Source organism: Pongo pygmaeus, chromosome 16 (assembly GCF_028885625.2).
Source record: "Pongo pygmaeus isolate AG05252 chromosome 16, NHGRI_mPonPyg2-v2.0_pri, whole genome shotgun sequence".
Taxonomy (NCBI): domain Eukaryota; kingdom Metazoa; phylum Chordata; class Mammalia; order Primates; family Hominidae; genus Pongo; species Pongo pygmaeus.
In genome coordinates, this window is record NC_072389.2 from 63,335,134 (window position 1) to 63,357,121 (window position 21,988).

The 21,988-nt window shown below is 41.5% G+C and overlaps 1 protein-coding gene and 1 pseudogene across 2 annotated transcripts in view; both read right to left on the minus strand.

The window, feature by feature from the left end:
- Positions 1-21,988, minus strand: part of ALDH1A2 (aldehyde dehydrogenase 1 family member A2) — a 118,959-nt gene that overhangs the window by 9,078 nt on the left and 87,893 nt on the right. For both annotated transcript variants that reach the window (XM_054449996.2, XM_054449998.2), the window contains 2 exons: positions 3,318-3,420; positions 1,475-1,659 (listed from right to left, as the gene is read on the minus strand). In XM_054449996.2, the coding sequence (XP_054305971.1) occupies positions 1,475-1,659; positions 3,318-3,420 (288 nt within the window). The remainder of the gene's footprint in view (positions 1-1,474; positions 1,660-3,317; positions 3,421-21,988) is intronic.
- LOC129013587 (calponin-2-like) lies at positions 19,054-20,108 on the minus strand (annotated as a pseudogene).

Genomic DNA, 21,988 nt, shown 5'->3' on the forward strand with positions numbered 1-21,988 from the left:
TTTAGAAAAATGTTTCAAAATGAAGGAGACACTGGCTAATTTACTATTCATTGTTCATATGAGGGAAAACTGACTTTTATAATTAAATGAGTAACTTAGCAAGTTGTATTGATAGTGAAAAGAGGCAAAAATTAGCACACAGCCTTTTTAGATAGTGCTACACACCCAATCTTATTGTGGTTTGTTTTTAAAGGAATTCCTATTACACTTTTAGAGAAACTTTAGAGGAAAATATTAACAGTAAAGAGTGAAGGACTAGCTTCCTAGTCCAAAAAAAAAAAAGTAAGGTCAGTCTTCCCCCAAAAAACTGATGGAGTTATCATTTACTTATTGTGGTAAACAATACAAAAACCTACATTCACCCAAGTTTGAATGGCTCAGCCAGAACATCAATCTTATCTTGAATAATCCCTAAACCCATGCTTTAGTGACCCATATAAGAGCTGGTCCAGGTTCCTTCTAAAAATTCTCAGAACCTGTCTACAGATTAAAACCAGAATTCCCTTTAGAAATACGCCTTGATGATTATGGCGAACCTGCAGAGGTGAAAAGTGTAGTCTGGCTGCTCAGGAGAGACTTTGTGGCCCTCCCCACCCCACTACAGTACACGAGGCCTTCAGATTAAGAAATAACCATACAGCAAAAGGGAAGTGAGCCAGCCCTTCACTTCCTACACATTCACAAGCTACAAGTGATCTGTCCAGACTGGTTCACGCTGCTGGAGAGACTCCTTGGCAGCTCGTAAAAGGATAGATGGCTCTAGGAAAGAAAGAGATCTACCGTCCTTGACTGTGGCATCTGTAGGGATGTCCTAAAGTTCAGTGATTGGAAGGACTGGGATTGGGTTCTAGTGTCAAGACCCATCTTGTCATACTCATCGCTTTGTTTAGAACTGAGAGACTCCAGCTTAGTCCCAAAGGTCAGAATATTCTTTTTTTTTTTTTTTTTTTTTGAGACGGAGTCTTGCTCTTTTGCCCAGGCTGGTGGAGTGCAGTGGCACGGTCTGTAAGCTCCATCTCCCGGGTTCACACCATTCTCCTACCTCAGCCTCCCGAGTAGCTGGGACTACAGGTACCCGCCACCTCGCCCGGCTAATTTTTTTTTTTGTATTTTTAGTAGAGACGGGGTTTCACCGTATTAGCCAGGATGGTCTCAATCTCCTGACCTCATGTTCCGCCCACCTCGGCCTCCCTAAAAGCTGAGATTAGAGGCATGAGCCACTGTGCCCGGCCAGAATATTCTTAAAGTAACGGTAATCCCATAGTTTTTCAGAGATAAAACTTAGAAAGGGAAAGAGAAGCATAAGAAATAAGCAATCGCTCTCTGGCTCCATTTCCAGCCACGAAGACATGGTGGAGAATAAAGGAGTCAGCCGAAAAGGAAGATGTTGCTTTGTTGGGTCCTACTAGAGTGTACACAGTTCTGTGCCAATCAAGGATTAAGTAAACAAAGGGAATGGTTATGATTTTTCTACCTGGGGACCCTGCTCAGTGGTGGGGTCAAAGGGACTCCCCACTATGCGCCTCTTGGCCCGCTCCACACTTCTTCTCACAAACTCCTCATAGATGGACTCCTCCACGAAGATGCGAGAGCCTGCAGTGCAGCACTGACCTTGATTGAAGAACACACCCTGGTGGGCCTGCTCCACAGCATAGTCCACTACAAGAGGAAACAGCCATGTTCTCACTGCTTTGCCTGGGGAGGGGCCTGTCTATGAAGCCACCTCCCTCCCCTCTCCAAAGTCCTAGGTATAGTGTGCTCACTGCACGACATAACCATGAATAGCCCTGGATTGGGAATGCAACTTTGTTCTAGTTCTGACTACACCCTGACATGCTATGTGAACTTGAACAACTTCACTTCTTTGGGTCTCTTTCTTATTCTGCAAACAGAGGTACTGAACCTCATGTATAGCAGGAGTCTCAAACCCCAATATACCACAGGGCTAGGGACATAAGGTAAAGGTATGAGTCTGCCAGGTGGTAAAGCAATGTAACGGAGAGGCTAAGAAGGAAAGCCACTACATTTAATCATTGCCACGCATAAATATGAGCCCCAGGTTGCCAGATCTTCTCAATTTTCACAGAAATCAATATTTTAATGTACAGTTCTTGTTTTGAACATAGTGTAATGTTTAGACAGGTAAACATGTCTATATTTTGTATTTGGCCAATTTACAACTCCTAATCTACAGGGCCTTGGGGCTGTATGTTTGGTATTTGGGGGATTAAACCGTAACACCAATGGGTCTTCTTTGAAGACACTAAATTTCCTCTAGATTGACATGGACTTGTGTAAAATCCCATGATAACTATTCCATATTCATCCCTTATATCTTATACTTCAAAACAGCTTAATCTGATGTGCATTAGTTGCTAAATGACCGACTGACTGAATAAATGAATCAGTCAATGTTAGGGAGATGGAGTTCCTACTCCTCAAGAGGAACAGGCATAAAGATTCTGATTTTCTTGACAACTAATATAAAGCTAAAGCTGAATTCTGCAAATTCCAAGCTGGGGCTGAAATTCAAGCAATCTGCTTTTGGTTTTCTGATCTCTCTGGTGGTGAAACTGGGAAAGCAGCTCTGCCTGGCAAAAAGTGAAGGAAAAAAAAAAAAGAATCACTGAATGAGATGGTGGGATTTCCTTACCTGGAGAGCTTTTCAAAACAGAAAGGTCACACCTGTGCAGAATGGCCTAGGTGGCATCCTTCCTAGAGACATGGGGTTTCTCAGTTACTGCTCTAAGCCTCTGTAAGGTCCTATTGGCAAGTGGAATCATCCCAGCTTTAGGACTACTCATACCCAACTGACCCACGTGTGCTGTCATCCTAACTGAAAGTCATGGGAGCAACAGAAAGGGGTTGGAATTGACTAAACAGAGAAGGGGCTGTGGGTTTGGAAAATGCTGGCAGGGCTGGTGAAGTCCGATTTATTTAAAATGGTCTACCAGCCACCAGGCACAGTTGAAAAGTTACAGATTTATTGAATCTAGGCAGAGAGACTATCCTTCAGGTGCTCAGCAGCTGAGACCGTTGCTGTTGAACCATATGCCACTGATCAAGCCTTCATCTCATCCCCCTATTCTACAACATCACAGATTCAAAATGGCTCATTAGTGTCTAGAAAACAACTGGTTCAGTCGTCAACTGAAAAGTGCTCTTTCCCCATTATTAAACCATTTTCTCCTTAGAGATCTTCTTGATTGCCCTTAGCTTCAAATATCTTTTGCTAGTGTCCTATCAACAGTGGAGATACAAAAGAGAGTACCAAAGGATGTGTGCTGGTTCATGTACGGGACCTGTAGTTGACTTACAATCAGCATCAGCAAAAATAATATTAGGACTTTTGCCTCCAAGTTCCAGAGTTACTCTCTTCAAATTACTTCTTCCAGCTGCTTCTTGGATAAGCTTTCCAACCTGAAAGAAGGGAAATGGAGACAGGTTTTGCAAATCCTGCAGGTGAGACAGTCAGTGGCCAATGCCAGCTCAGGGCACCAATGGGATGCAACAGTAACAAACCCTAAAAGGCAAGCCAACCCAGCTCTTGTCATCAGCTTGGGTGTATAAGATATAAGTTAGTGGGGTACAGTTTAATGTCCATGCTGGAGTGAACTGGAAGACAGCTTTAGTTTCATGACGGAAGGACTAAGGAAAGGGGAGTTAAATCTGGAACCTTAATCACTGAAAGATTTCTCTAAAGACAGCTGGCAAGAAAAATGTAACTGGAGATTTCAATCACTGCATTGTGGCCTTTAGCTTTGGACTCCAGCTCCAGAAAAAAGCCAACTGGTGCCACTTGAAAGACATCATGAGGGTAAAACAAATTGTTCATGTATCTCCCAAAATGCCAGGCATGATTTTTATTACATGCTCCAAAGAGACTATCAGTATTACACCTTTGCCTCTGCCTAGAGCTACAGTAAAAGGATACCAGACAGTTGAGAATCTCTCTTTTTGTGCAATCTTGTAAATGCCGTTTATCTTGAATCCAAGTAAACAAGAGGCTGAGTTAGGAGAAAGCACTTGCCAATGAGTAGACTCACATTGGCAATGAAAAATGAAAGTGTCAGAATGGAAGCAAAAATCCACCACTTAGAGCCCCTGCTCAAGGCAGAACTCTACCTCAGTGATGGGGAATGCTGTTGGGAGACAGCCTGCAGCTGTCACCTCCTTCAGGGTCCACCTCAGCTGAAAAGAGCTCCCTTGCCCAAGGAGAAGCCCTCTTCCAAGTGGCCCATATCCACCCACTGGTGGTGGCAGCGTTTGTATAAAGGTCCTACCCTTTCAGCCCAGCATAGGACTGGGCTCTGAGGGACGGTATATACTCCATGATGACCCAAGTGACTGGCAGAGGCTGTGTCAGGCCTGTGTTGCAGTTCCACTTCCCCAGGGCCACTCCCCTTCAGCAGGAATCCCTAGTAAAATCCTGCAAGCTAAACTCCAACTCCATGAATGCTCCCTGGGAACCTAACCTACAACAGGGTGTGACTCCACTGGAGAGCACATATCACTTTATGGAAAATGCAGAGCAGAGCCGCCATATAGCCCATAGAGGCAATTTGGTCTTGTTGAGATGAAAAAATGCTACTTGTTCCTGAAATTTTCCTGAAAATTATATATTTTAAAAGCCTGGGGAAGAGAAACGCTACATTTACTTTCAACTCCTGCAGTCCCTTGTTGAGATCCTCCAATGGGACTAACGACTTCGCAGGCAGCGGAGAACCCTGGCTAGGAGAAAAGGCTCTGGAGCCAGGCTGCCTGGATTTTTTTTTTTTTTTTTTTTAACCAGTTCTGTCACTTAGTAACTGTTTGAGCCTAGGAAATGTATTTACTATCTGAGCCTTGGATCCTCCTCTGTAGGGGGGATAAAAATACTATGTACTTCAGAATTCTATTTTGAGGATTAAGTGGTGTACCATATATGGCACTTAGAACCCAGCCTGGCACACAGTAAGTGTGCAGACATGCTAACCATCAGCAAGTATGAGAAGCCGGGGCCTCCCTTTTCTTCCATGTTCAATGGACAGAAATGGGGGTGATGTAAAGGAGACAGCTGGACCTTCCAAAGCAGGTCTCCCGTAGATCTCCCAAACTGCCTATGCTGTTAACTCCTTCAGAAAAACACCGGGGAAACTCCAACTTCCCCTCAGTCTCCAATATCACTCATTAAATGTAACTCTGCCTCCTTGTAAAAAAGATTTTGAAAATGTATCCCCATCCTGAGAAAAGCTAACTTTACGGGGAAAAAGTGATGTCTCTCAAAGACGCAGAACTAGAGTTTCTTGATTTGCTGAAAACATGACTTACCAAGGTGTTGGAAAATGCTAACACCTGGCCCTGAAGTTTGATGGGTGAGCTGTGGCCAACCTGCCAGGCCAGACTGCCCTTCCCCCGCCCTCGCCATTTTGTGTCTCTTCCACTTCCACGCAAAGGTCTCAGGAAGACCTGGTCTCAGTAAAGGCCCTGTTCTCACACAGACATGCTCCTCTGAGAAGAAAACAGGCAGACACAAAGGGAAGGAGAATCTGGCCCTCTGTTCTGGGAATGGTGAAAATTATGACTGGTAAGGGGGAACTCACACTGAAGGGCAGCTGGGGAAACAGCAATCCTCTGACTTACTGCCAGCACTCAGGGAGGGGTGTTCCCTGAGGATGCTGTCATCTGTGACTGTCTGCTCTTCTGAGAATGTCAGTGTGCTTGCTCACTCCACTCTGGGGGAATCCAAATTAACTGATGTAGACTCATTTTAAAGTCAAGGAAGATAAACAGGTAACTGTTTTCTCAACAAGACAATTACTGGAATTCACAAACATATTACTCATTAACTTAATCCAGTCTTTATTGAGTAGTCTATGTTACTTACAAGCATTATGCCATTTAAGCCTCTCAAAAAACCTACAAAGTAGATTTTATCTCATTTTAGAGATGAGCAAACTTGAGTTAGAAGTTAGTGAATGTCACCAGGCCCCCCAGCTGGTTCATGACAGAACCTGCTGGACTATCTGCAGGCTGATGCCAGAGCCCAGGCCTGGGATTACTCCCTCTCCTTCCCCCTTCCTTCCTCCCAGCATTCTGTCATCCTTCTGTTCTCTTTTCTACATTTACTGAGCACTAATGTGTGCCACATACCATCAAAATCTTATCCTTGCACTCCAAGCTGATTTCAAAGTAGGTAGGGATATCACCTCTTGTAGACACAAATAATGTTCATAAATCATCAGTTACAAAACTTAGATTCTGCCTTCAGGTTTACATTCAAGAAACAAGCAAAAGCAAGGAAAAATCATGAGTTTTACACATAGTAAGATGCTGAGTAAATATTTGGGGTTGGCAGACACTGCTGGCCCAGCTGGTATTACATTTCTGTTTGCCCTACTCCCTGATATTCATCAGACCATTCTAGAGGTTGATACTTTTTGCCACTAGAAATGTCGGCCAGTGATTATTTTCATGGCTACGGAACTATACAAAAGTAAAAGTTTCAATCTATGATCATCAGAGAAGAATACCTAAGAATAATTTTCCCTGCATCAATGCTTTACCAGCCTTTCCTCAGAAACCAAATTTGTGCTAAACACCACAAGGCAAATCTCAGATGAATAATACCTTTCCTCTTCATCTTTGGAAGAAAGTCGAGTTACAGTTCAAGAAAGAACGGGATGTGTTAGGCTATGGGAGAACCACTTCCATCTGGAGTGGCCTCAGGACAGGACACTCCTAAACAACCCTGGTTTTCACCAATGTCCCTCATTCAACACATATTCATAGTTCTCCTACTATGTGCCAGGTACACTGTTGGGCATAGTCCCTTACCAATAAGGAATTCACAGCTAAAAGGACTCCCATGTAAACCTAGTAGATGTTCAATAAATGTGGCTTTGCAGTCCACCAGAAAAAAAATCTGGGTCTCATTTAATATTAGATCTGAACAGATTAAATTATAGTTCCTCAGTACTTTGTTATAACCCAAAGGTTTCCGAAGTCAAAGGCTGTGGGATTAGAAAGTATAAGAACAAACGAATTACACATAAAACAAAGGCCTAGGATTGACCAATCTTTCTAAAATGGAAAAGTTTAAGTATGGTTCCTCAGGGATACTGCCCCTCCTGACATGACCAGAAGGTGGGAGTGCACGGCAAGATAAAGGAGGCTGCAAGGGTGCACACGTTTTCCAAGTGGTTAAAAGTCAAGTTAATAGAGATGTACTTGATGATACGAAGTCTTATTCTGATGAAATTGGCAATTGGTAAGATAAAACAGGTAAACATACAGTTTGAGAAATTAAATCCTGTATATGATGTAATAGACATTAAATAGGATAAAGGTACAGAGATCAAATTTTTAGTTCGCCATCACCTTTTCTTCCAAGCAGAAAAGATTTTACAACGTACTTGTGTAAATCTTGTAATGAATCTTCAATTTGGGAAAGCCACTTCACCTCCTCCCGGGTCTCAGTTTCTTCATCTGCAGAATGAAGGCACAGGCCAAGCAACAAATCTCTCCCTTAGTACTCCAGTTAATTGAAGGAGTTAAAAAAGACAGACAGGACTCCTGGGGACCCTGCTCATTCTGAGAGTCTGTTCACAATTCTTGTGTTTTTCTTGCCTTATGAAGCAGAAGTAGCTTGTTACAAGTAGAACACCACAGCTGCACTGAATGATAGAAAAACCTCATCTTTTTTTAGTTTCCCTTCCCAGAGCTCATTATGAAAGAGTAAGTGATAGTGTTCCTATCATGCAGTTTCTTAACTTTGCACTCCCTGCAGAGCCTCTCAGCTCTGTGTACCCCAAACATGCAAGGGCAGTGAACTGGGGGCTCCTCCACACATAATGAAACTGGGCTAATTCTCAGCAGGAATGTTGGCACAGTTCAACTCTGACTCCCATCCTCATTTGAATAGGCCTCAAGATTGATATCAGGAGTATCCCTGGAAGAGCCACAGTGTACTGGAATCATGTTCACAGCAATGCGGCAATGTAGGGGAAAGCAATTTGGGGCTTTGCAAGAAAAATAATTTGTTATAAAGAACAAAAAGGAACACAAAAGGCTTTTCATGTCCTCTTTATTCAGGGCAGTTGCTCCCTGAACAGTTTCCAAAGTTGGGTAAAATTTTTCTTTTTATTAATTAATTACTCAGGTGAGTTCCTACTCAGAGCTATTTTATTACACATATCAAGGTAGATTTTTCTCGGAGATATAACACCTTTTTAAAAATAGAAAAATCTCTACTAGAGATCCCAGTAAACTAGTCAAAGATGCCTGCGTCTTGTAATATCTTTTCATAAATCCCAAATAGATGTCCTCTCTGCTTCTTCCCTCTTCTCCTTTCTTAATTTTCATTGTTATGCTTCCTGGTTCCAACTGTGTTGGGAATAGAAGTGCCAAAAATATGGGGATTGGGTGTTTGTCTTTCTGAAGTACCCAGAAATAACAGGCCAAATTAATCTGTCCAGATTTCCACCAGAAACAAACAGGACCAAGGCATCTAAGCAGTTCCTTTAAGTGGTAACAGCAGTTTAAATCTTTATCTGTGAAATTCAGATTATGAAGGCCAGTATAACCACTATGTTTCCAGCCTTCTTTCCCACCCCATTCCCACCAACACACACACACGACTCTAGCCACACGAAACCACTTGGCCTTTCTGGAACGTGCCTGTGTGTCTTTGCATAAGCTGCTCCATCTACCTGCAATGCCTTTTCACCCCTTGCTTACTTGATACACTCATTTTTACAGAGATAACTCTTTCACCTCCTCTGAGAAGGTAGCTTTCCTTCCCTACCCTCCCTGCAGGGTTTGGTGTTCCTTCTCGGATCTCACAGTGCTATGTACATAACTCTCACATTGTGCTTGTTTAATAGCTGTCTCCCCAACTACAATGACTGACTTTAAAAAAAATATGCGTATGTACACAGATTTTAAGACAGGGTCTCACTCTCTTGCCAAGGTTGAACTGTAGTAGTATGATTATGGCTCACTGCATCCTTGAAATTCTGAGTTCAAGCAATCCTCCCAACTCAGCCTGAGTAACTGGGACTACAGGCATTTGCCATCATGCCTGGATAATTAAAAAAAAATTTTGGTACAGACAGGGTCTCACTATGTTGACTAGGCTGGTCTCAAACTCTTGGCCTCAAGGGGTCCTCCTGCCTAGGCCTTGAAAGCACTGGGATTACAGGCGTGAGCCACCAGGGCCCAGACAAACTTTCAATAATTTGTTAAGTCAACAAGCCAGAATAAGAAAACTGCTTGAGAGCAGTGGTGTGATCACGGCTCACTGCATCCTTCAACTCCTTGGCTCAAGCAAGCCCGCCATTCAGCCCATTGAATAACTGGGGCTACAGGTGCACACTACCAAGCCCGGCTAATTTATTTTTTATTTTTTTACAAAGGCTGGGGCTTGCCATCTTGCCCAGGCTGGTCTTGAACTCCTGGGCTCACACAATCTTCTGGTCTTGATCTCCCAAAGTGCTAGAATTATGGGCGTGAGCCATCGTGTCCAGCTAATGTTATTGTTGATTGAGCACCTATTCTGTCTACTTGTTTTCAGAAACATTATTTTATTTCATCTTCATGACAAAACTGGGAGGCAGGAATTATTATCCTATTTTATAATTGGAAAAAAGAGAAGACTCACAGAGGTCAAGAAATGACTTGCAAACAGACACCCACTGAGTGGCAGAGCCAGGACTGGTCTCAGAATGTGCACACCAAGCCTCAGGCTCTTTTCCCTCCTCTTCTCCAGACCTTCCCCTGGGAATTGGGTCCCCTTTGCTGTGAGTAGCATTTTGACAGTTAAACACATCATCTACCACTAACATGTTCAACTGCTTTGTACACTTAGCCATCCTTTTGTTACATAAGACTCCCTATTTCTATTTCAGATAAGCTTTAAAAATCAAGGTTTTGATTTTCTTGGTCTGCTTTGATAGGAAAAAGCATGGAGCAGTCAAGTCAAAAGTACTCTATGTCCCATTAACTAGGTGAACTAAAGGGATCAACACCTTAGAACCTGCTCAAACTCAACCTGAGTTTTGAGGAGAAAGCTAACTGCAGAATCTCTGACTTAGCATAGTTAGAGAATAAATCATGGAATCTCATCCAGCAAGCAGAGACTATACCATACTTTTTCTTATTCTTCAGTCTTCAAGTTTTAAGAATTTTTTAAAAAGAGAAGTTTTATGCTGATAGTTTAAAACCTACACAACCAAAGGTTTTTCCACATGAAACTGGTTTTTTCAATATCTTCATGACATTCAAACTGGTATTTTTTAATAAAATACTGAATGATTCATGAATGGACTCACACCTTAGAAAAAGGCCTATTAGCTGTTTATAGCTAAAACTGTAGCAAGCCACTTCCCCCAACCTAAAATGAGGGGTGAAGCTAACTAGGAGAGAGCTGACCTGATTCATGACTCAAGCAGTAGAGATGGTGCTTGTATCATGCAACATGACATTTATCTCACTTAGGAAATGAAAGAACCCCAGCTGCGTAAATTAGAATGAGTGATAATACAGCTGTTAGCTACAAACATTTGTTTGGCACGAATCAATCTGGACTCTCCTGTAGTTTGCTTTGATGGTCTCTCTACTATCTTGTTGACTAATGATGAGATCATTGTTAACCTAACTGAGTAAAGAAAACACTATACCAAGCAAAATGCATATTGTTTTCCTGTACTTTACTGAGATTGTTCATTGACTTGTGTTTATAAGAGCTCTTTTATATTTATTAAATATTTACATGCACTGCTTATGTATTTAGCTGCATAAGGAGAAATTAATCCCATCTTTAATCTGAGTAAAGTTGTTGGCTTTCTGAAGGCCTTTTGCTTTAGTAAAATGGAAAGCAGCCACCTGAAATAAGGTTCTTGTTGTTAACTGTTCCAGACACTTTGTAATGTACCAATAGGTCCCATCTCCCTAAAGTAATCACAGCAGAAGCCATGTTCTAATCCATATTTAAGTGACATGTTCACTCTGGAAGAATCTATACAACTTCTCAGGTAGCCTGCAAAGTTAGAATAAATGGATAAAGAAGTAAATAACTACAGCTGAAAAAGGGTTTGGGGATTATGTGATCATTTGATTTGCCTGTGAAAATTCTCCATCCACCACTACTAATATGGAAATTACAAATTGGTTTTTATATTCTAGACAAATGCTGTTCTCCCTTAAGTCCTCTAGTGTCTGCCAATAATGTCATTCCAGAGAAGAAACTAAGAGATAACCTAGAAGTCATGGGATTAGTTCCCCTCCAAATGAATGTAAGCCTCTCTACAGAGAGAGAAGAATCAAATGTAGATTCTGTCAGAAAATTTAGCTGAAACTTGCTCTATTTACACTGTAATAGGCTACTTAATATTTTAAGTATTCCTAAAAGCAAAACAATTCAAAGACCCACCTTCCACCCCATTCTCTTTCCTAAATTCTCCCTTCTCTCTCTCTCTCAGTTCCCTATTGAATAGCTCAGTATTGGAAGATTGCATAGGTAGTTATTAATGTTTTATTTGTGAAGATAAAAAAATTCCTGTTGTTATAAAGCTACAATAGTCAAAATAATGTGATACTTGTGATGCAACAGTCACACAGATTACTGAAACAGAACAGAGAGTACAGAAATAGACCCATATAGGGCCGGGCGCAGTGGCTCATGCCTGTAACTTTGGGAGGCCAAGGCTGGTGGATCACGAGGTCAGGAGATCAAGACCATCCTGGCTAACATGGTGAAACTGCGTCTCTACTAAAAATATAAAACATTAGCTGGGCAAGGTGGTGGGCGCCTGTAGTTCCAGCTACTTGGGAGGCTTAGGCAGGAGAATGGCATGAACCCGGGAGGCAGAGCTTGCAGTGAGCCGAGATCGCGCCACTGCACTCCAGCCTGGGTGACAGAGCAAGACTCCATCTCAAAACAAAAAAAAAAGACCCATATAAATATGGAAAACTTATGCTTGAAAAAAGCAAGCATCACAAAGACAATTCAGTGGAGGCAGGGCAGTCTTTTCAACAAATGGTGCAGGAACTATTGTCATTATCCATCTAACTAGCACTTGGATCCTTACCTCTCAACACACACAAAAGTTGAAGTAGATCATAGGCCTAAATGTAAAACACAAAACTATAAAATTTCTAGAAAAAAGCATACGAGAAAGTCTTTGTGATCTTATGTTAGGCAAAGATTTCTTAGACACCATACCAAAAGCCTGATCCATAAAAGAAAATATTAATAAACTGGACATCAAAATTAAAAACTTTAAGAGACACTGGGAGAAAATATTTGCAAAGCACAAAGGACTTTTATCCAGAATATACTAACAATTTTCATAATTCAACAATGAGGAAAACAAACAACCCTTGTCTCCAAAATGTGCAAAGATTTAAAGATACTTCACCAGAGAAGATACAATGTGGCAAATACACAAATGAAAAGACACTCAATGGTAGAGAACTGGAAATTAAAACCACATTGAGACAATGCTATATACCTATTTGAATGGCTAAAATGTGAAAGACTAACCACATCAAATGTTGGTGGGGATGTGAAGGAGTTCAAAGTCTTAAACATTGCTGGTAAGAATGTAAGATGGTACAACCGATTTGGAAAACAGTTCGGCAGTCTCCTGCCCTACCACACAATCCAGCCATTCCATTCCCAGGTATTTACCTAAGAGAAAAGGACATATATGTCCATACAAATATTTGTAAATGAATGTTCATAGAAGCTTTTATTTGTAGTAGTCCCAAACTGAAAACAATCCAAATGTTCATCAGTGGCTGAATGGATAAACAAACATACAACAAATGGATAAATCCAAATGTTCATCATTGGCTGAATGGCTATTAAACCTGATACAGGTTGAACATCCCTTATCAAAATGTGTGGAACCAGAAGTGTTTTGGATTTGGGATATTTTTTCAGATTTTGGAATATTTGCATTATACTTACCAGTTGAGCACCCCGATCTGGAAATCCAAAATCCAAAATGCTCCAGTGAGCATTTCCTTTGAGCATGATGTTGGTGCTCAAAAAGTTTCAGGTTTTGGGAGCATTCCAGATTTCAGATTTTTTGAATTCAGAATAGTTAAACTGTATACCCATAAATGGACCACTACTTGGCAATAAAAAAGAACGAATTGATACGCACAACATAGATCTCAAAATAACTGTGCTGAGTAAAAATAGCTAGACAAAAGAGTATATACTATATGTTGCCGTTCATATAAAATTCTAGAAAATGCAAATAATCTATAGTGCCAGAAAGCCTGGGAATGTGGGGGTGGGGGTGGAGAGAGAGATTACAAAGGGGCACTAGGAAACATGTGAGGGTGAGGGACATATTCACTGTGAACTCTACTGATGGTTTCACAGGTAGATGGATACACATGGCCAAGACTTATCAAATTGTACACTTTAAATATGTGCAATCTATTGTATATCAATTATACCTCAATAAAGCTGTTAATAAAGGTACATTAAACAAAAATGTTACTTCATTACAGAAATTATGCCATATGTCTCTTTGCAGACTACTGGCAGGAAAATTACATTCAATCTACCTGATGACTCAACACATGATATAATGGTTGTAATCAAAGTAAAATGTATTAAAAATACATTTATTATTTTGAAATAATTAGAGCCAAACAGGGAAAAAAGTGAATTAAAAAAAACTTTAAGCAAAAGGTGGTGAAAAACAGATCAGAGGCCAATAAAATAAAGTCTGATGATTGGGGTGAAAAGAAGGCAATATTTGAGATTACAAATCTAAAGAATAAAGCATCATAGTCACTATAGAGTTGATCAGTTCTTATTTATATGCATAGAAGTTAGAAAAAAATATTGAGCTAAGGCCTCCCTGGCTACATAAGGGAAGAAAGTTCATTTCCGGTAGAAGAAATGGCATGTGCCAAGTCACAGAACTGTGAAAGGCACGTCTCATTTGGGGTTTTGCAAACAGTCTAGTAAGGCAAGTATACAATGGGCAAGTGTACAAAACGAAGGTGGTAAGAAAGGCAGGGGTCTGGTCATAAATCAGTCTGTTACCCTAAGAAGTTTGGATTTTGGTATGTGATGGATACCCGGGTAGAGATGTCCACTCTACTGTTAGTGCTCAAAAGAGAGGTTGTTAAATTAAAGCAAGCTATTTTAGGGAAATCTCTTGACATACTGTGTTGATTCACTCATTTCATTACTTCCATAGTGGTAGACAAATAATTGAATCAATTAGCTGGGAAATGGTGAACTTCCATGCTTAGAAGCCAACAGTTATAATTGTTACAACTGAAATTAGTCATGGGCCTTCCCTAAGGAATATCGCTTTAAGCAGATAAGAGCCAAATCACCAAAAATTGCTTAAGAAGAAAATCTCACCAGCCAAGTATGGAAGATAAAATTTCCTATGAATTCCTCAGCTGATTGCTCAGGTTCCCTTCAACAACTTATGCAGAGGGAACATAATGGTCCTGGGGGCACTGGAGGTGTTTAGATGTGCTAAACCTACAAAATCAGGGACCAGGGCTGGAGCACAGAACAAATAAGAGAAGGAATAGAGAAAAACTCAGGTGATTTTACCAACAATCAGACCTATTTGCTGTATGCTAGGTGAGCCTCGACGGCTTCATTGGTAAAACATGGAGTGACTTAAGGGCATCTTTATACACACTAATGCTTGGTACACAGTGGGAAATTAAAAATGCTTATGGAATGAAAGAGAACTCTTAGTTCTAAGATTATCAAAATCATCTCTCTTTTACAGCTAGAAAGTTTGTTAGTGGCTCTGTGGGTTCAAGGGCTGCTCCAATATACGAAGAGCAGGAGCGAGGGGAAACTAACTACAAATAGACTAAAGTGGCACAGAAGTAGCAATAGTACTACTTGTTTATGCAGTGTGGCTTATAGAAATGTCTTCTTTACAGCTGCACTGTACGAGCCAGAGCGTCTGAGAAATACAAAGAACTTTGCTCACATGCCAATATGTACCCGTCTTCAGTCAGATGTTTACTATATTGCCAATTCTGTATAGTTTTGTAGTATGTGCGAACTTTTAGAAATGTCTGCAAACTTTTAATACTGGCAATTTTTTGTTTCTTCGTTAATTTATGGGTACAGGGAATACACTAGACAATCTCCTTGCTTTGCTAAGCTGATTGTGAATTCATTTTTTTTTTTTCCTTAAGGTGGTCAGGAGAGATATAATTGATGGAATCCAACGACAGACATAGCAAACAATATGAGTGGTATCTTTCAGTTTACACAAGTGCTTTATTTTAGCACTGGTTAACAAACTCGGAACTCTGGGTTTTTTTCTCAAATGGGCCTGGAAACATCTTCTGGACCCAACTATTCAAATGATATGCAAACTAGTGATTCTTAAATGTCAATGAATGTAAGAATCACTGTGTAAACTTACTAAAATGGGAATTCTTGGATCTATTTCCAAAATTCTAACTTAGAAAATGTTGAGTCCAGAAATCTGTGTTTTAATAAGCACCTCCAACCTCACCACTGTAGGTGAGGTGGTCTTTGCACAACTACTGAAAAACAAAGGAAACTATGTAACATTTTTCTGCAAAGAAATTTCTCCCTACACCAGAATTCCATTCTGGCAAACTCAGTTTGAAGGAGTGGCCACCACTCTAGGTCACAGCAAAAAATCATAAGTGAGTTCCTTAATAGGTACCAGGCATCTTCTTCCAGCATTGTATTGTTTTTTAAAATTATACTTTGAATTCTGGGATACATGTGTAGAACGTGGAGATTTTTTACATGTGCCATGGTGGTTTGCTGCACCCATCAACCCATCATCTACATTAGCTGTTTCTCCTAATGTTATCTCTCCCCTAGCCCGACAGGCCCCGGTGTGTGATGTTCCCCTCCCTGTGTCCATGCATCCTCATTGTTCAACTCCCACTTATGAGTGAGAACATGCGGTGTTTGGTTTTCTGTTTTTGTGTTAGTTTGCTGAGAATGATGGTTTCCATCTTCATCCAGGTCCCTGTAAAGGACATGAACTCATCCTTTTTTATGGCTGCATGGTATTCCATAGTGTATATGTGCCACATTTTCTTTATCCAGTCTATCTTGATGGGCATCTGGGTTGGTTCCAAGTCTTTGCTATTGTGAATAGTGCTGCAATAAACATAGGAGTGCATGTGTCTTTATGGTAGAATGACTTATAATCCTTTGGGTATATAGCCAGTAATGCGATTGTTGTGTCATATGGTATTTCTAGTTCTAGATCCTTGAAGAATTGCCAGTCTTCCACAATGGATGAACTAATTTATACTCCCACCAACAGCATAAAAGCATTCCTATTTCTCCAAATCCTCTCCAGCATCTGTTGTTTCCTGACTTTTTAATGATTGCCATTCTAACTGGCATGAGATGGTATCTCACTGTGGTTTTGATTTGCATTTCTCTAGTGACCAGTAATGATGAGCTTTTTTTCATGTTTAATGGCCACGTCATCTTTTGTGAAGTGTCTGTTCATATCCTTTGCCCACTTTTTGATTTTTTGTTTTTTTTCTTGTAAACTTGTTTAAGTTCCTTGTAGAGTCTGGATATTAGCCCTTTGTCAGACGAGTAGATTGTAAAAACTTTCTCCCACTCTGTAGGTTGCCTGTTCACTCTGATGATAGTTTCTTTTGCTGTGCACAAGCTCTTTAGGTTAATTAGATCTCATTTGTCAATTTTGGCTTTTGTTGCCATTGCTTTTGGTGTTCTAGTCATGAAGTCCTTGCCCGTGCCTATGTCCTGAATGGTATTGCCTAGGTTTTCATCTAGGATTTTTATGGTTTTAGGTCTTACATTTAAGTCTTTAATCCATCTTTAGTTAATTTTTGTATAAGGTGTAAGGAAGGGGTCCAGTTACTGTTTTCTGGATGTGGCTAGCCAGTTTTCCCAACACCATTAATTAAATAGGGAATCCTTTCCCTATTGCTTGGATTTTTGTCAGGTTTGTCAAAGATCAAATGGTTGTAGATATATGGTGTTATTTCTGAGGCCTCTGTTCTGTTCCATTGGTCTATGTATATCTGTGTTTGTACCAGTACCATGCTGTTTTTGTTACTGTAACCTTGTAGTAAAGTTTGAAGTCGGGTAGCATGACGCCTCCAGCTTTGTTCTTTTTGCTTAGGATTGTCTTGGCTATACAGGGTCTTTTTTGATTCCATATGAAATGTAAAGTCGTTTTTTCTAATTCTATGAAGAAAGTCAATGGTAGCTTGATCGGGATAGCATTGAATTTATAAATTACTTTGGGCAGTATGGCCATTTTTGTGATACCATGAGTATGGAATGTTTTTGCATTTATTGTGTCCTCTCTTATTTCGTTGAGCAGTGGTTTGTAGTTCTCCTTGAAGAGGTCCTTCCAATCCCTTGTAAGTTTTATTCCTGAGTATTTTATTCTCTTTTTAGTCATTGCGAATGGGAGTTCAGTCATGACTTGGTTCTCTGTTTGTCTATTATTGGTGTATAGGAATGCTTATGATTTTTGCACATTGATTGTGTATCCTGAGACTTTGCTCAAGTTGCTTATCAGCTTAAGGAGATTTTGGGCTGAGACTATGGGGTTTTCTAAATATACAGTCATGTCATCTGCAAACAGACAATTTGACTTCCTCTCTTCCTAACTGAATACCCTTTCTTTCTTTCTCTTGCTTGATTGCCCTGACCAGAACTTCCAATACTATGCTGAATAGGAGTGGTGGGAGAAGGCATCCTTTTCTTGTGCCAGTTTTCAAAGGGAATGCTTCCAGCTTTTGTCCATTCAGTATGATATTGTCTTAAATAGCTCTTATTATTTTGAGATATGGTCCATCAATACCTAGTTTATTCGATTTTTAGCATGAAGGGATATTGAATTTTATTGAAGGCCTTTTCTGTATCTGCTGAGATAATCATGTGGTTTTTGTCATTGGTTCTGTTTGTGACGTATTACATTTATTAATTTGCATATGTTGGACCAGCCTTGCATCCCAAGGATGAAGCCAACTTTATTGTGGTGGATAAGATTTTTCCTTACAGACAGAGGTTTTATTGTGTTTGGTCCACAGTCGTATTTCACATTATCTCATGGAGCAGGGCCCCTGGGTGGGGGTCCCTGTGCAGTACTTGGAGGGGCATGTGGCCTGGGGAGATGGAGCAGTATAGCTGGTCAGGCCCAGAAGGGGAGAAGGGCTGGTACTCCTTAAAACCTACTGAGGGGCCGGGCACGGTGGCTCATGCCTGTAATCTCAGTACTTAGGGAGGCCAAGGTGGGTGGATTACCTGAGGCCTGGAGTTTGAGACCAGCCTGGCCAACATGGTGAAACGTCATCTCTACTAAAAATACAAAAGTAGCCAAGCATGGTGGCACATGTCTGTAATCCAAGCTACTTGGGGGGCTGAGGCAGGAGAATCCCTTGAGCTCAGGAGGTAGAGGTGGAGGTGCAGTGAGCCAAGATCATGCCACTGCACTCCAGCCTGGGCAACAACTAAAAAAAAAAACCCTACTGAGGCCACAGTCGTGGTGGTGTGGGCAGTGGGGGGGATTTGCCCCAACCACTCAGCATCCACTTCCTTGTACAGGCATCACTTTCCCCACTGGGCTCTGAGGCAGGTCTGAGGTCTGTTGGTCTGAGGGTCCTAGGAAAATCCAGCCACTTGGGAGCCTGAGATATTTAGCATCATAGACAGGCCCCCTTTCCCAGGGGACTCATTTCCCAGCACCCTCTCCACTGTCCCCACCCCATTCCTCAGGAAAAAAAATGTATTTTTCTTTTGTTAATGCTTCCTGAAACTTTTGCGGGTATAGAAACCACAAACTGATCGGCTGACAAAAGTGGGAAGAGGCAAGGCAACTGGAAACCTTCGGGTACTGGTTCCCTCCAAGCCCAGGTCTCCTCCCCAGCACAGCTCTGCTGACAGCCTGGACGTGCCAGCAGGGACCCTCACCGTACACATATTGAGATATGGCCTCGACCCCTTCCCCCACAACCTGGTGGCTCAGTCATGTGAAGGACCAAGGCAAGGGGGAAGAAAGCCCTGCTGCCTGATTCCACGTTGGCACTCACAGACCCTCGGTTGATTGGCAGCACTGAACAGGTTAAGAAAGAAAAAAAAGATGAAAACACAGAAAAACCCAAAAACTCAGACAGGGAGACAATGTGGGGAGAGACCGTGCTGGGAGCCTCAGTAGCCAGCCTCCTCCTGGTAGTAAGGGGGATATTCAGGGACCTCTCCTGGGCCCAGGCAGTCGCCAGTGCCCAGGGAAGCCCCGTCGGCCATTGTGCCTGGCGGGCAGTACTTGGGGTCATATATATGCTGGCCCAGGCCAAAGACCCTGGCTATTATGGTTGGTACCCTGGGTGTAGCCCATCTGCAGGGACATGGAGGAATTATCACACTTGTCGGTTCCCAGCTTGGTGTCATCGATGTGCCGCCATGTCCCAGGAGCCGTGATGCTCACCTGGCTGGCACACTTATTTGTACCCATCTGGAGGCTAATGGCCGAGTGGTCCATGGGGGACAGGATGTGATTCTTGGGGTCACACAGATGCCTCCTCACGCCATACACAGTCATGCCCAACTGGCTGGCACATTTGTTGGTGCCCATCTGCAGCCCGATGACGCACTGGCCAGCCTTCATGGCGGCGTCCCTGAAGTTCTGCTCCTGCTTCTCTGAGTACTTGATGCCAGTGTCCACCCCGCTCTGCAGCCCCTTAGTCTTGGCCTTCCCTGCTAGGGCAAAAAGAGACACCTGCATGTGCCTCATGTTCCCACTCTCAAACAGGCTGTTGGCCTCGAACACGTCCATGGGGTTCATGTCATAGCTGACCATGGCCTTGATGAAGTGGGAGAGGTTTTCTAGCTGCTGCCACTTCTGCATGGAATGGTTGATCTTGGGGACTGAGGCCAGCTGCAGCTTGTTCATGAGTATGCATAAGATAATCCCATCCTTCAGGCTCTTCTGGAAGTCAGGATCAATGGAGATGCCGGTGAGTCCCTTGATCCAGCTGCGGAGCTCTGCCTCCTTCTGGGGGTCATATTTGGGCAGAAGCCAGTTCTTGACCTCGGCTGACAGCCCATACTAGAGGCCCTTGTTGAACTGCGTGGAACTCATGGCTGGCAGGCTGCGGGACGGGGCCACATGGGACAGGGGCGGATAAGCTTTTTGATGTGCTGATGGATTGTTCATCGGTGATATTGGCCTGAAATTTTCTTTTGTTGTTGTGTCTCTGCCAGGTCTTGATATCAGGATGATGCTGGCCTCATAAAATGAGTTAGGGAGGAGTCCCTCTTTTTCTATTGTTTGGAATTGTTTCAGAAGGAATGGTACCAGCTCTTCTTTGTACCTCTGGTAGAATTCAGCTGTGAATCCGTCTGGTCCTGGGCTTTTTTTGGTTGGTAGGCTATTAATTATTGCCTCAATTTCAGAGCCTGTTGTTCGTCAGTTCAGGGATTCAACTTCTTCCTGGTTTAGTCTTACAGTATTCTCTGATGGTAGTTTGTATTTCTGTGGGATCCATGGTGATAACCCCTTTATTGTTTCTTATTGTGTCTATTTGATTCTTTTGTCTTTTCTTCTTTATTAGTCTGGATAGTGGTCTATCTTGTTAATCTTTTCAAAAAACCATCTCCTGGGTTCCTGCACTGTATTCCAAATCTAGTACACTATTTTACCAAAAAGGAAAAAAGATTCATAATCAATTTATCCAAGCAAGCACCAAGGCAGTCTTCCAAGAAGTGAAATAGAAGAGCAAACACACACACACACACACAAACACTTACTGGTAGCCAAAAATATTTGTAAAATATTTACAAAAGCTACAAAATAAACGAAAGGAGAGTAAAGTTGCCAGAGGACAGCAGAACGTAGTTATTGACAAATATATTATTTGCAAATGGAAGTTTCAGATTCAACTGATATTTACTGAATTCTTACAATATGCGAAGCAATATGCTTGGAACTTTCAAATACATTATTTCAATCTTCAAATGAGCCTGTAAGGTGTGATTCATAGGCCTTACTAATGGAAGAAGACAGGAAAGAACAGACTAAATAATTCGCCAAAAGTCACACAGCAGGAAAGCTGGGATTTGATCCATGATTTGTGGATCAAATCCAGTGTCTCATCTATTTATACCACACTTACCCAAGCATTAATTGTCCCATAAACTTCATTTTCAAAATAAACAGAAAACAATGACGGTTAATATTTACTGACACTTTACTAAGAATTAGATCCTGTGGCTAAACACTCTAGATACACTAGCTTTTCTTAGTCCATTCAGTTTAGCTATAATGTCCCAGACTGGATACCTAATAGAGAAAGGAAATTTATTTCTTACAGTTCGAGAGGCTGGGAAGTCCAAGGTTGAGAGACCCACATGTGGTGAAGGACTTCCTGTGGTGTCATCCCATGGCGAAAGATGGAAGAGCAAGAGAGCACAAGACAGCACGAGATTTAATGTGCAACCTCAAGCCCTTTTATAATGGCATTAATCTATTAATGTGGGTTAACAGATTAGTACCCACCTAAATACCCCTCACTAGTGCCCGTCTCTCAACACTATTGCATTGTAGATTAAATAACGAACACACACTTTCTGGGGAACACATTCAAATCATCTTTCATCCTCACAATCCATGAGGTAGGTACAATCATCTCTAATCTACAGCTGGGATATCTGAGGCCTGGAAAGATTAAATAATAACATGTAATGTGAATGAATCCAATCAAGTATAATAGACGTTTAAATTGTCTAGTTTTCTGATATGACTGACATATTTAATCTTGATTCCTTTAGTATGATTTGAAGACTGTGTTCAAAACTTACTGAAAAAGTGATGATTTCCTTTAGTTGGTTTAGAGGGAGGTAAACTATAGAGTTGTGATATACTCTTCTGTCAAACTTTCATTTCAGGAAAGCTCTGAGGAGTACTTTATTTTCTTTTAAGAGACTCTGAATAAAGGATGAAGAGAAATTAACTCAGGCTGA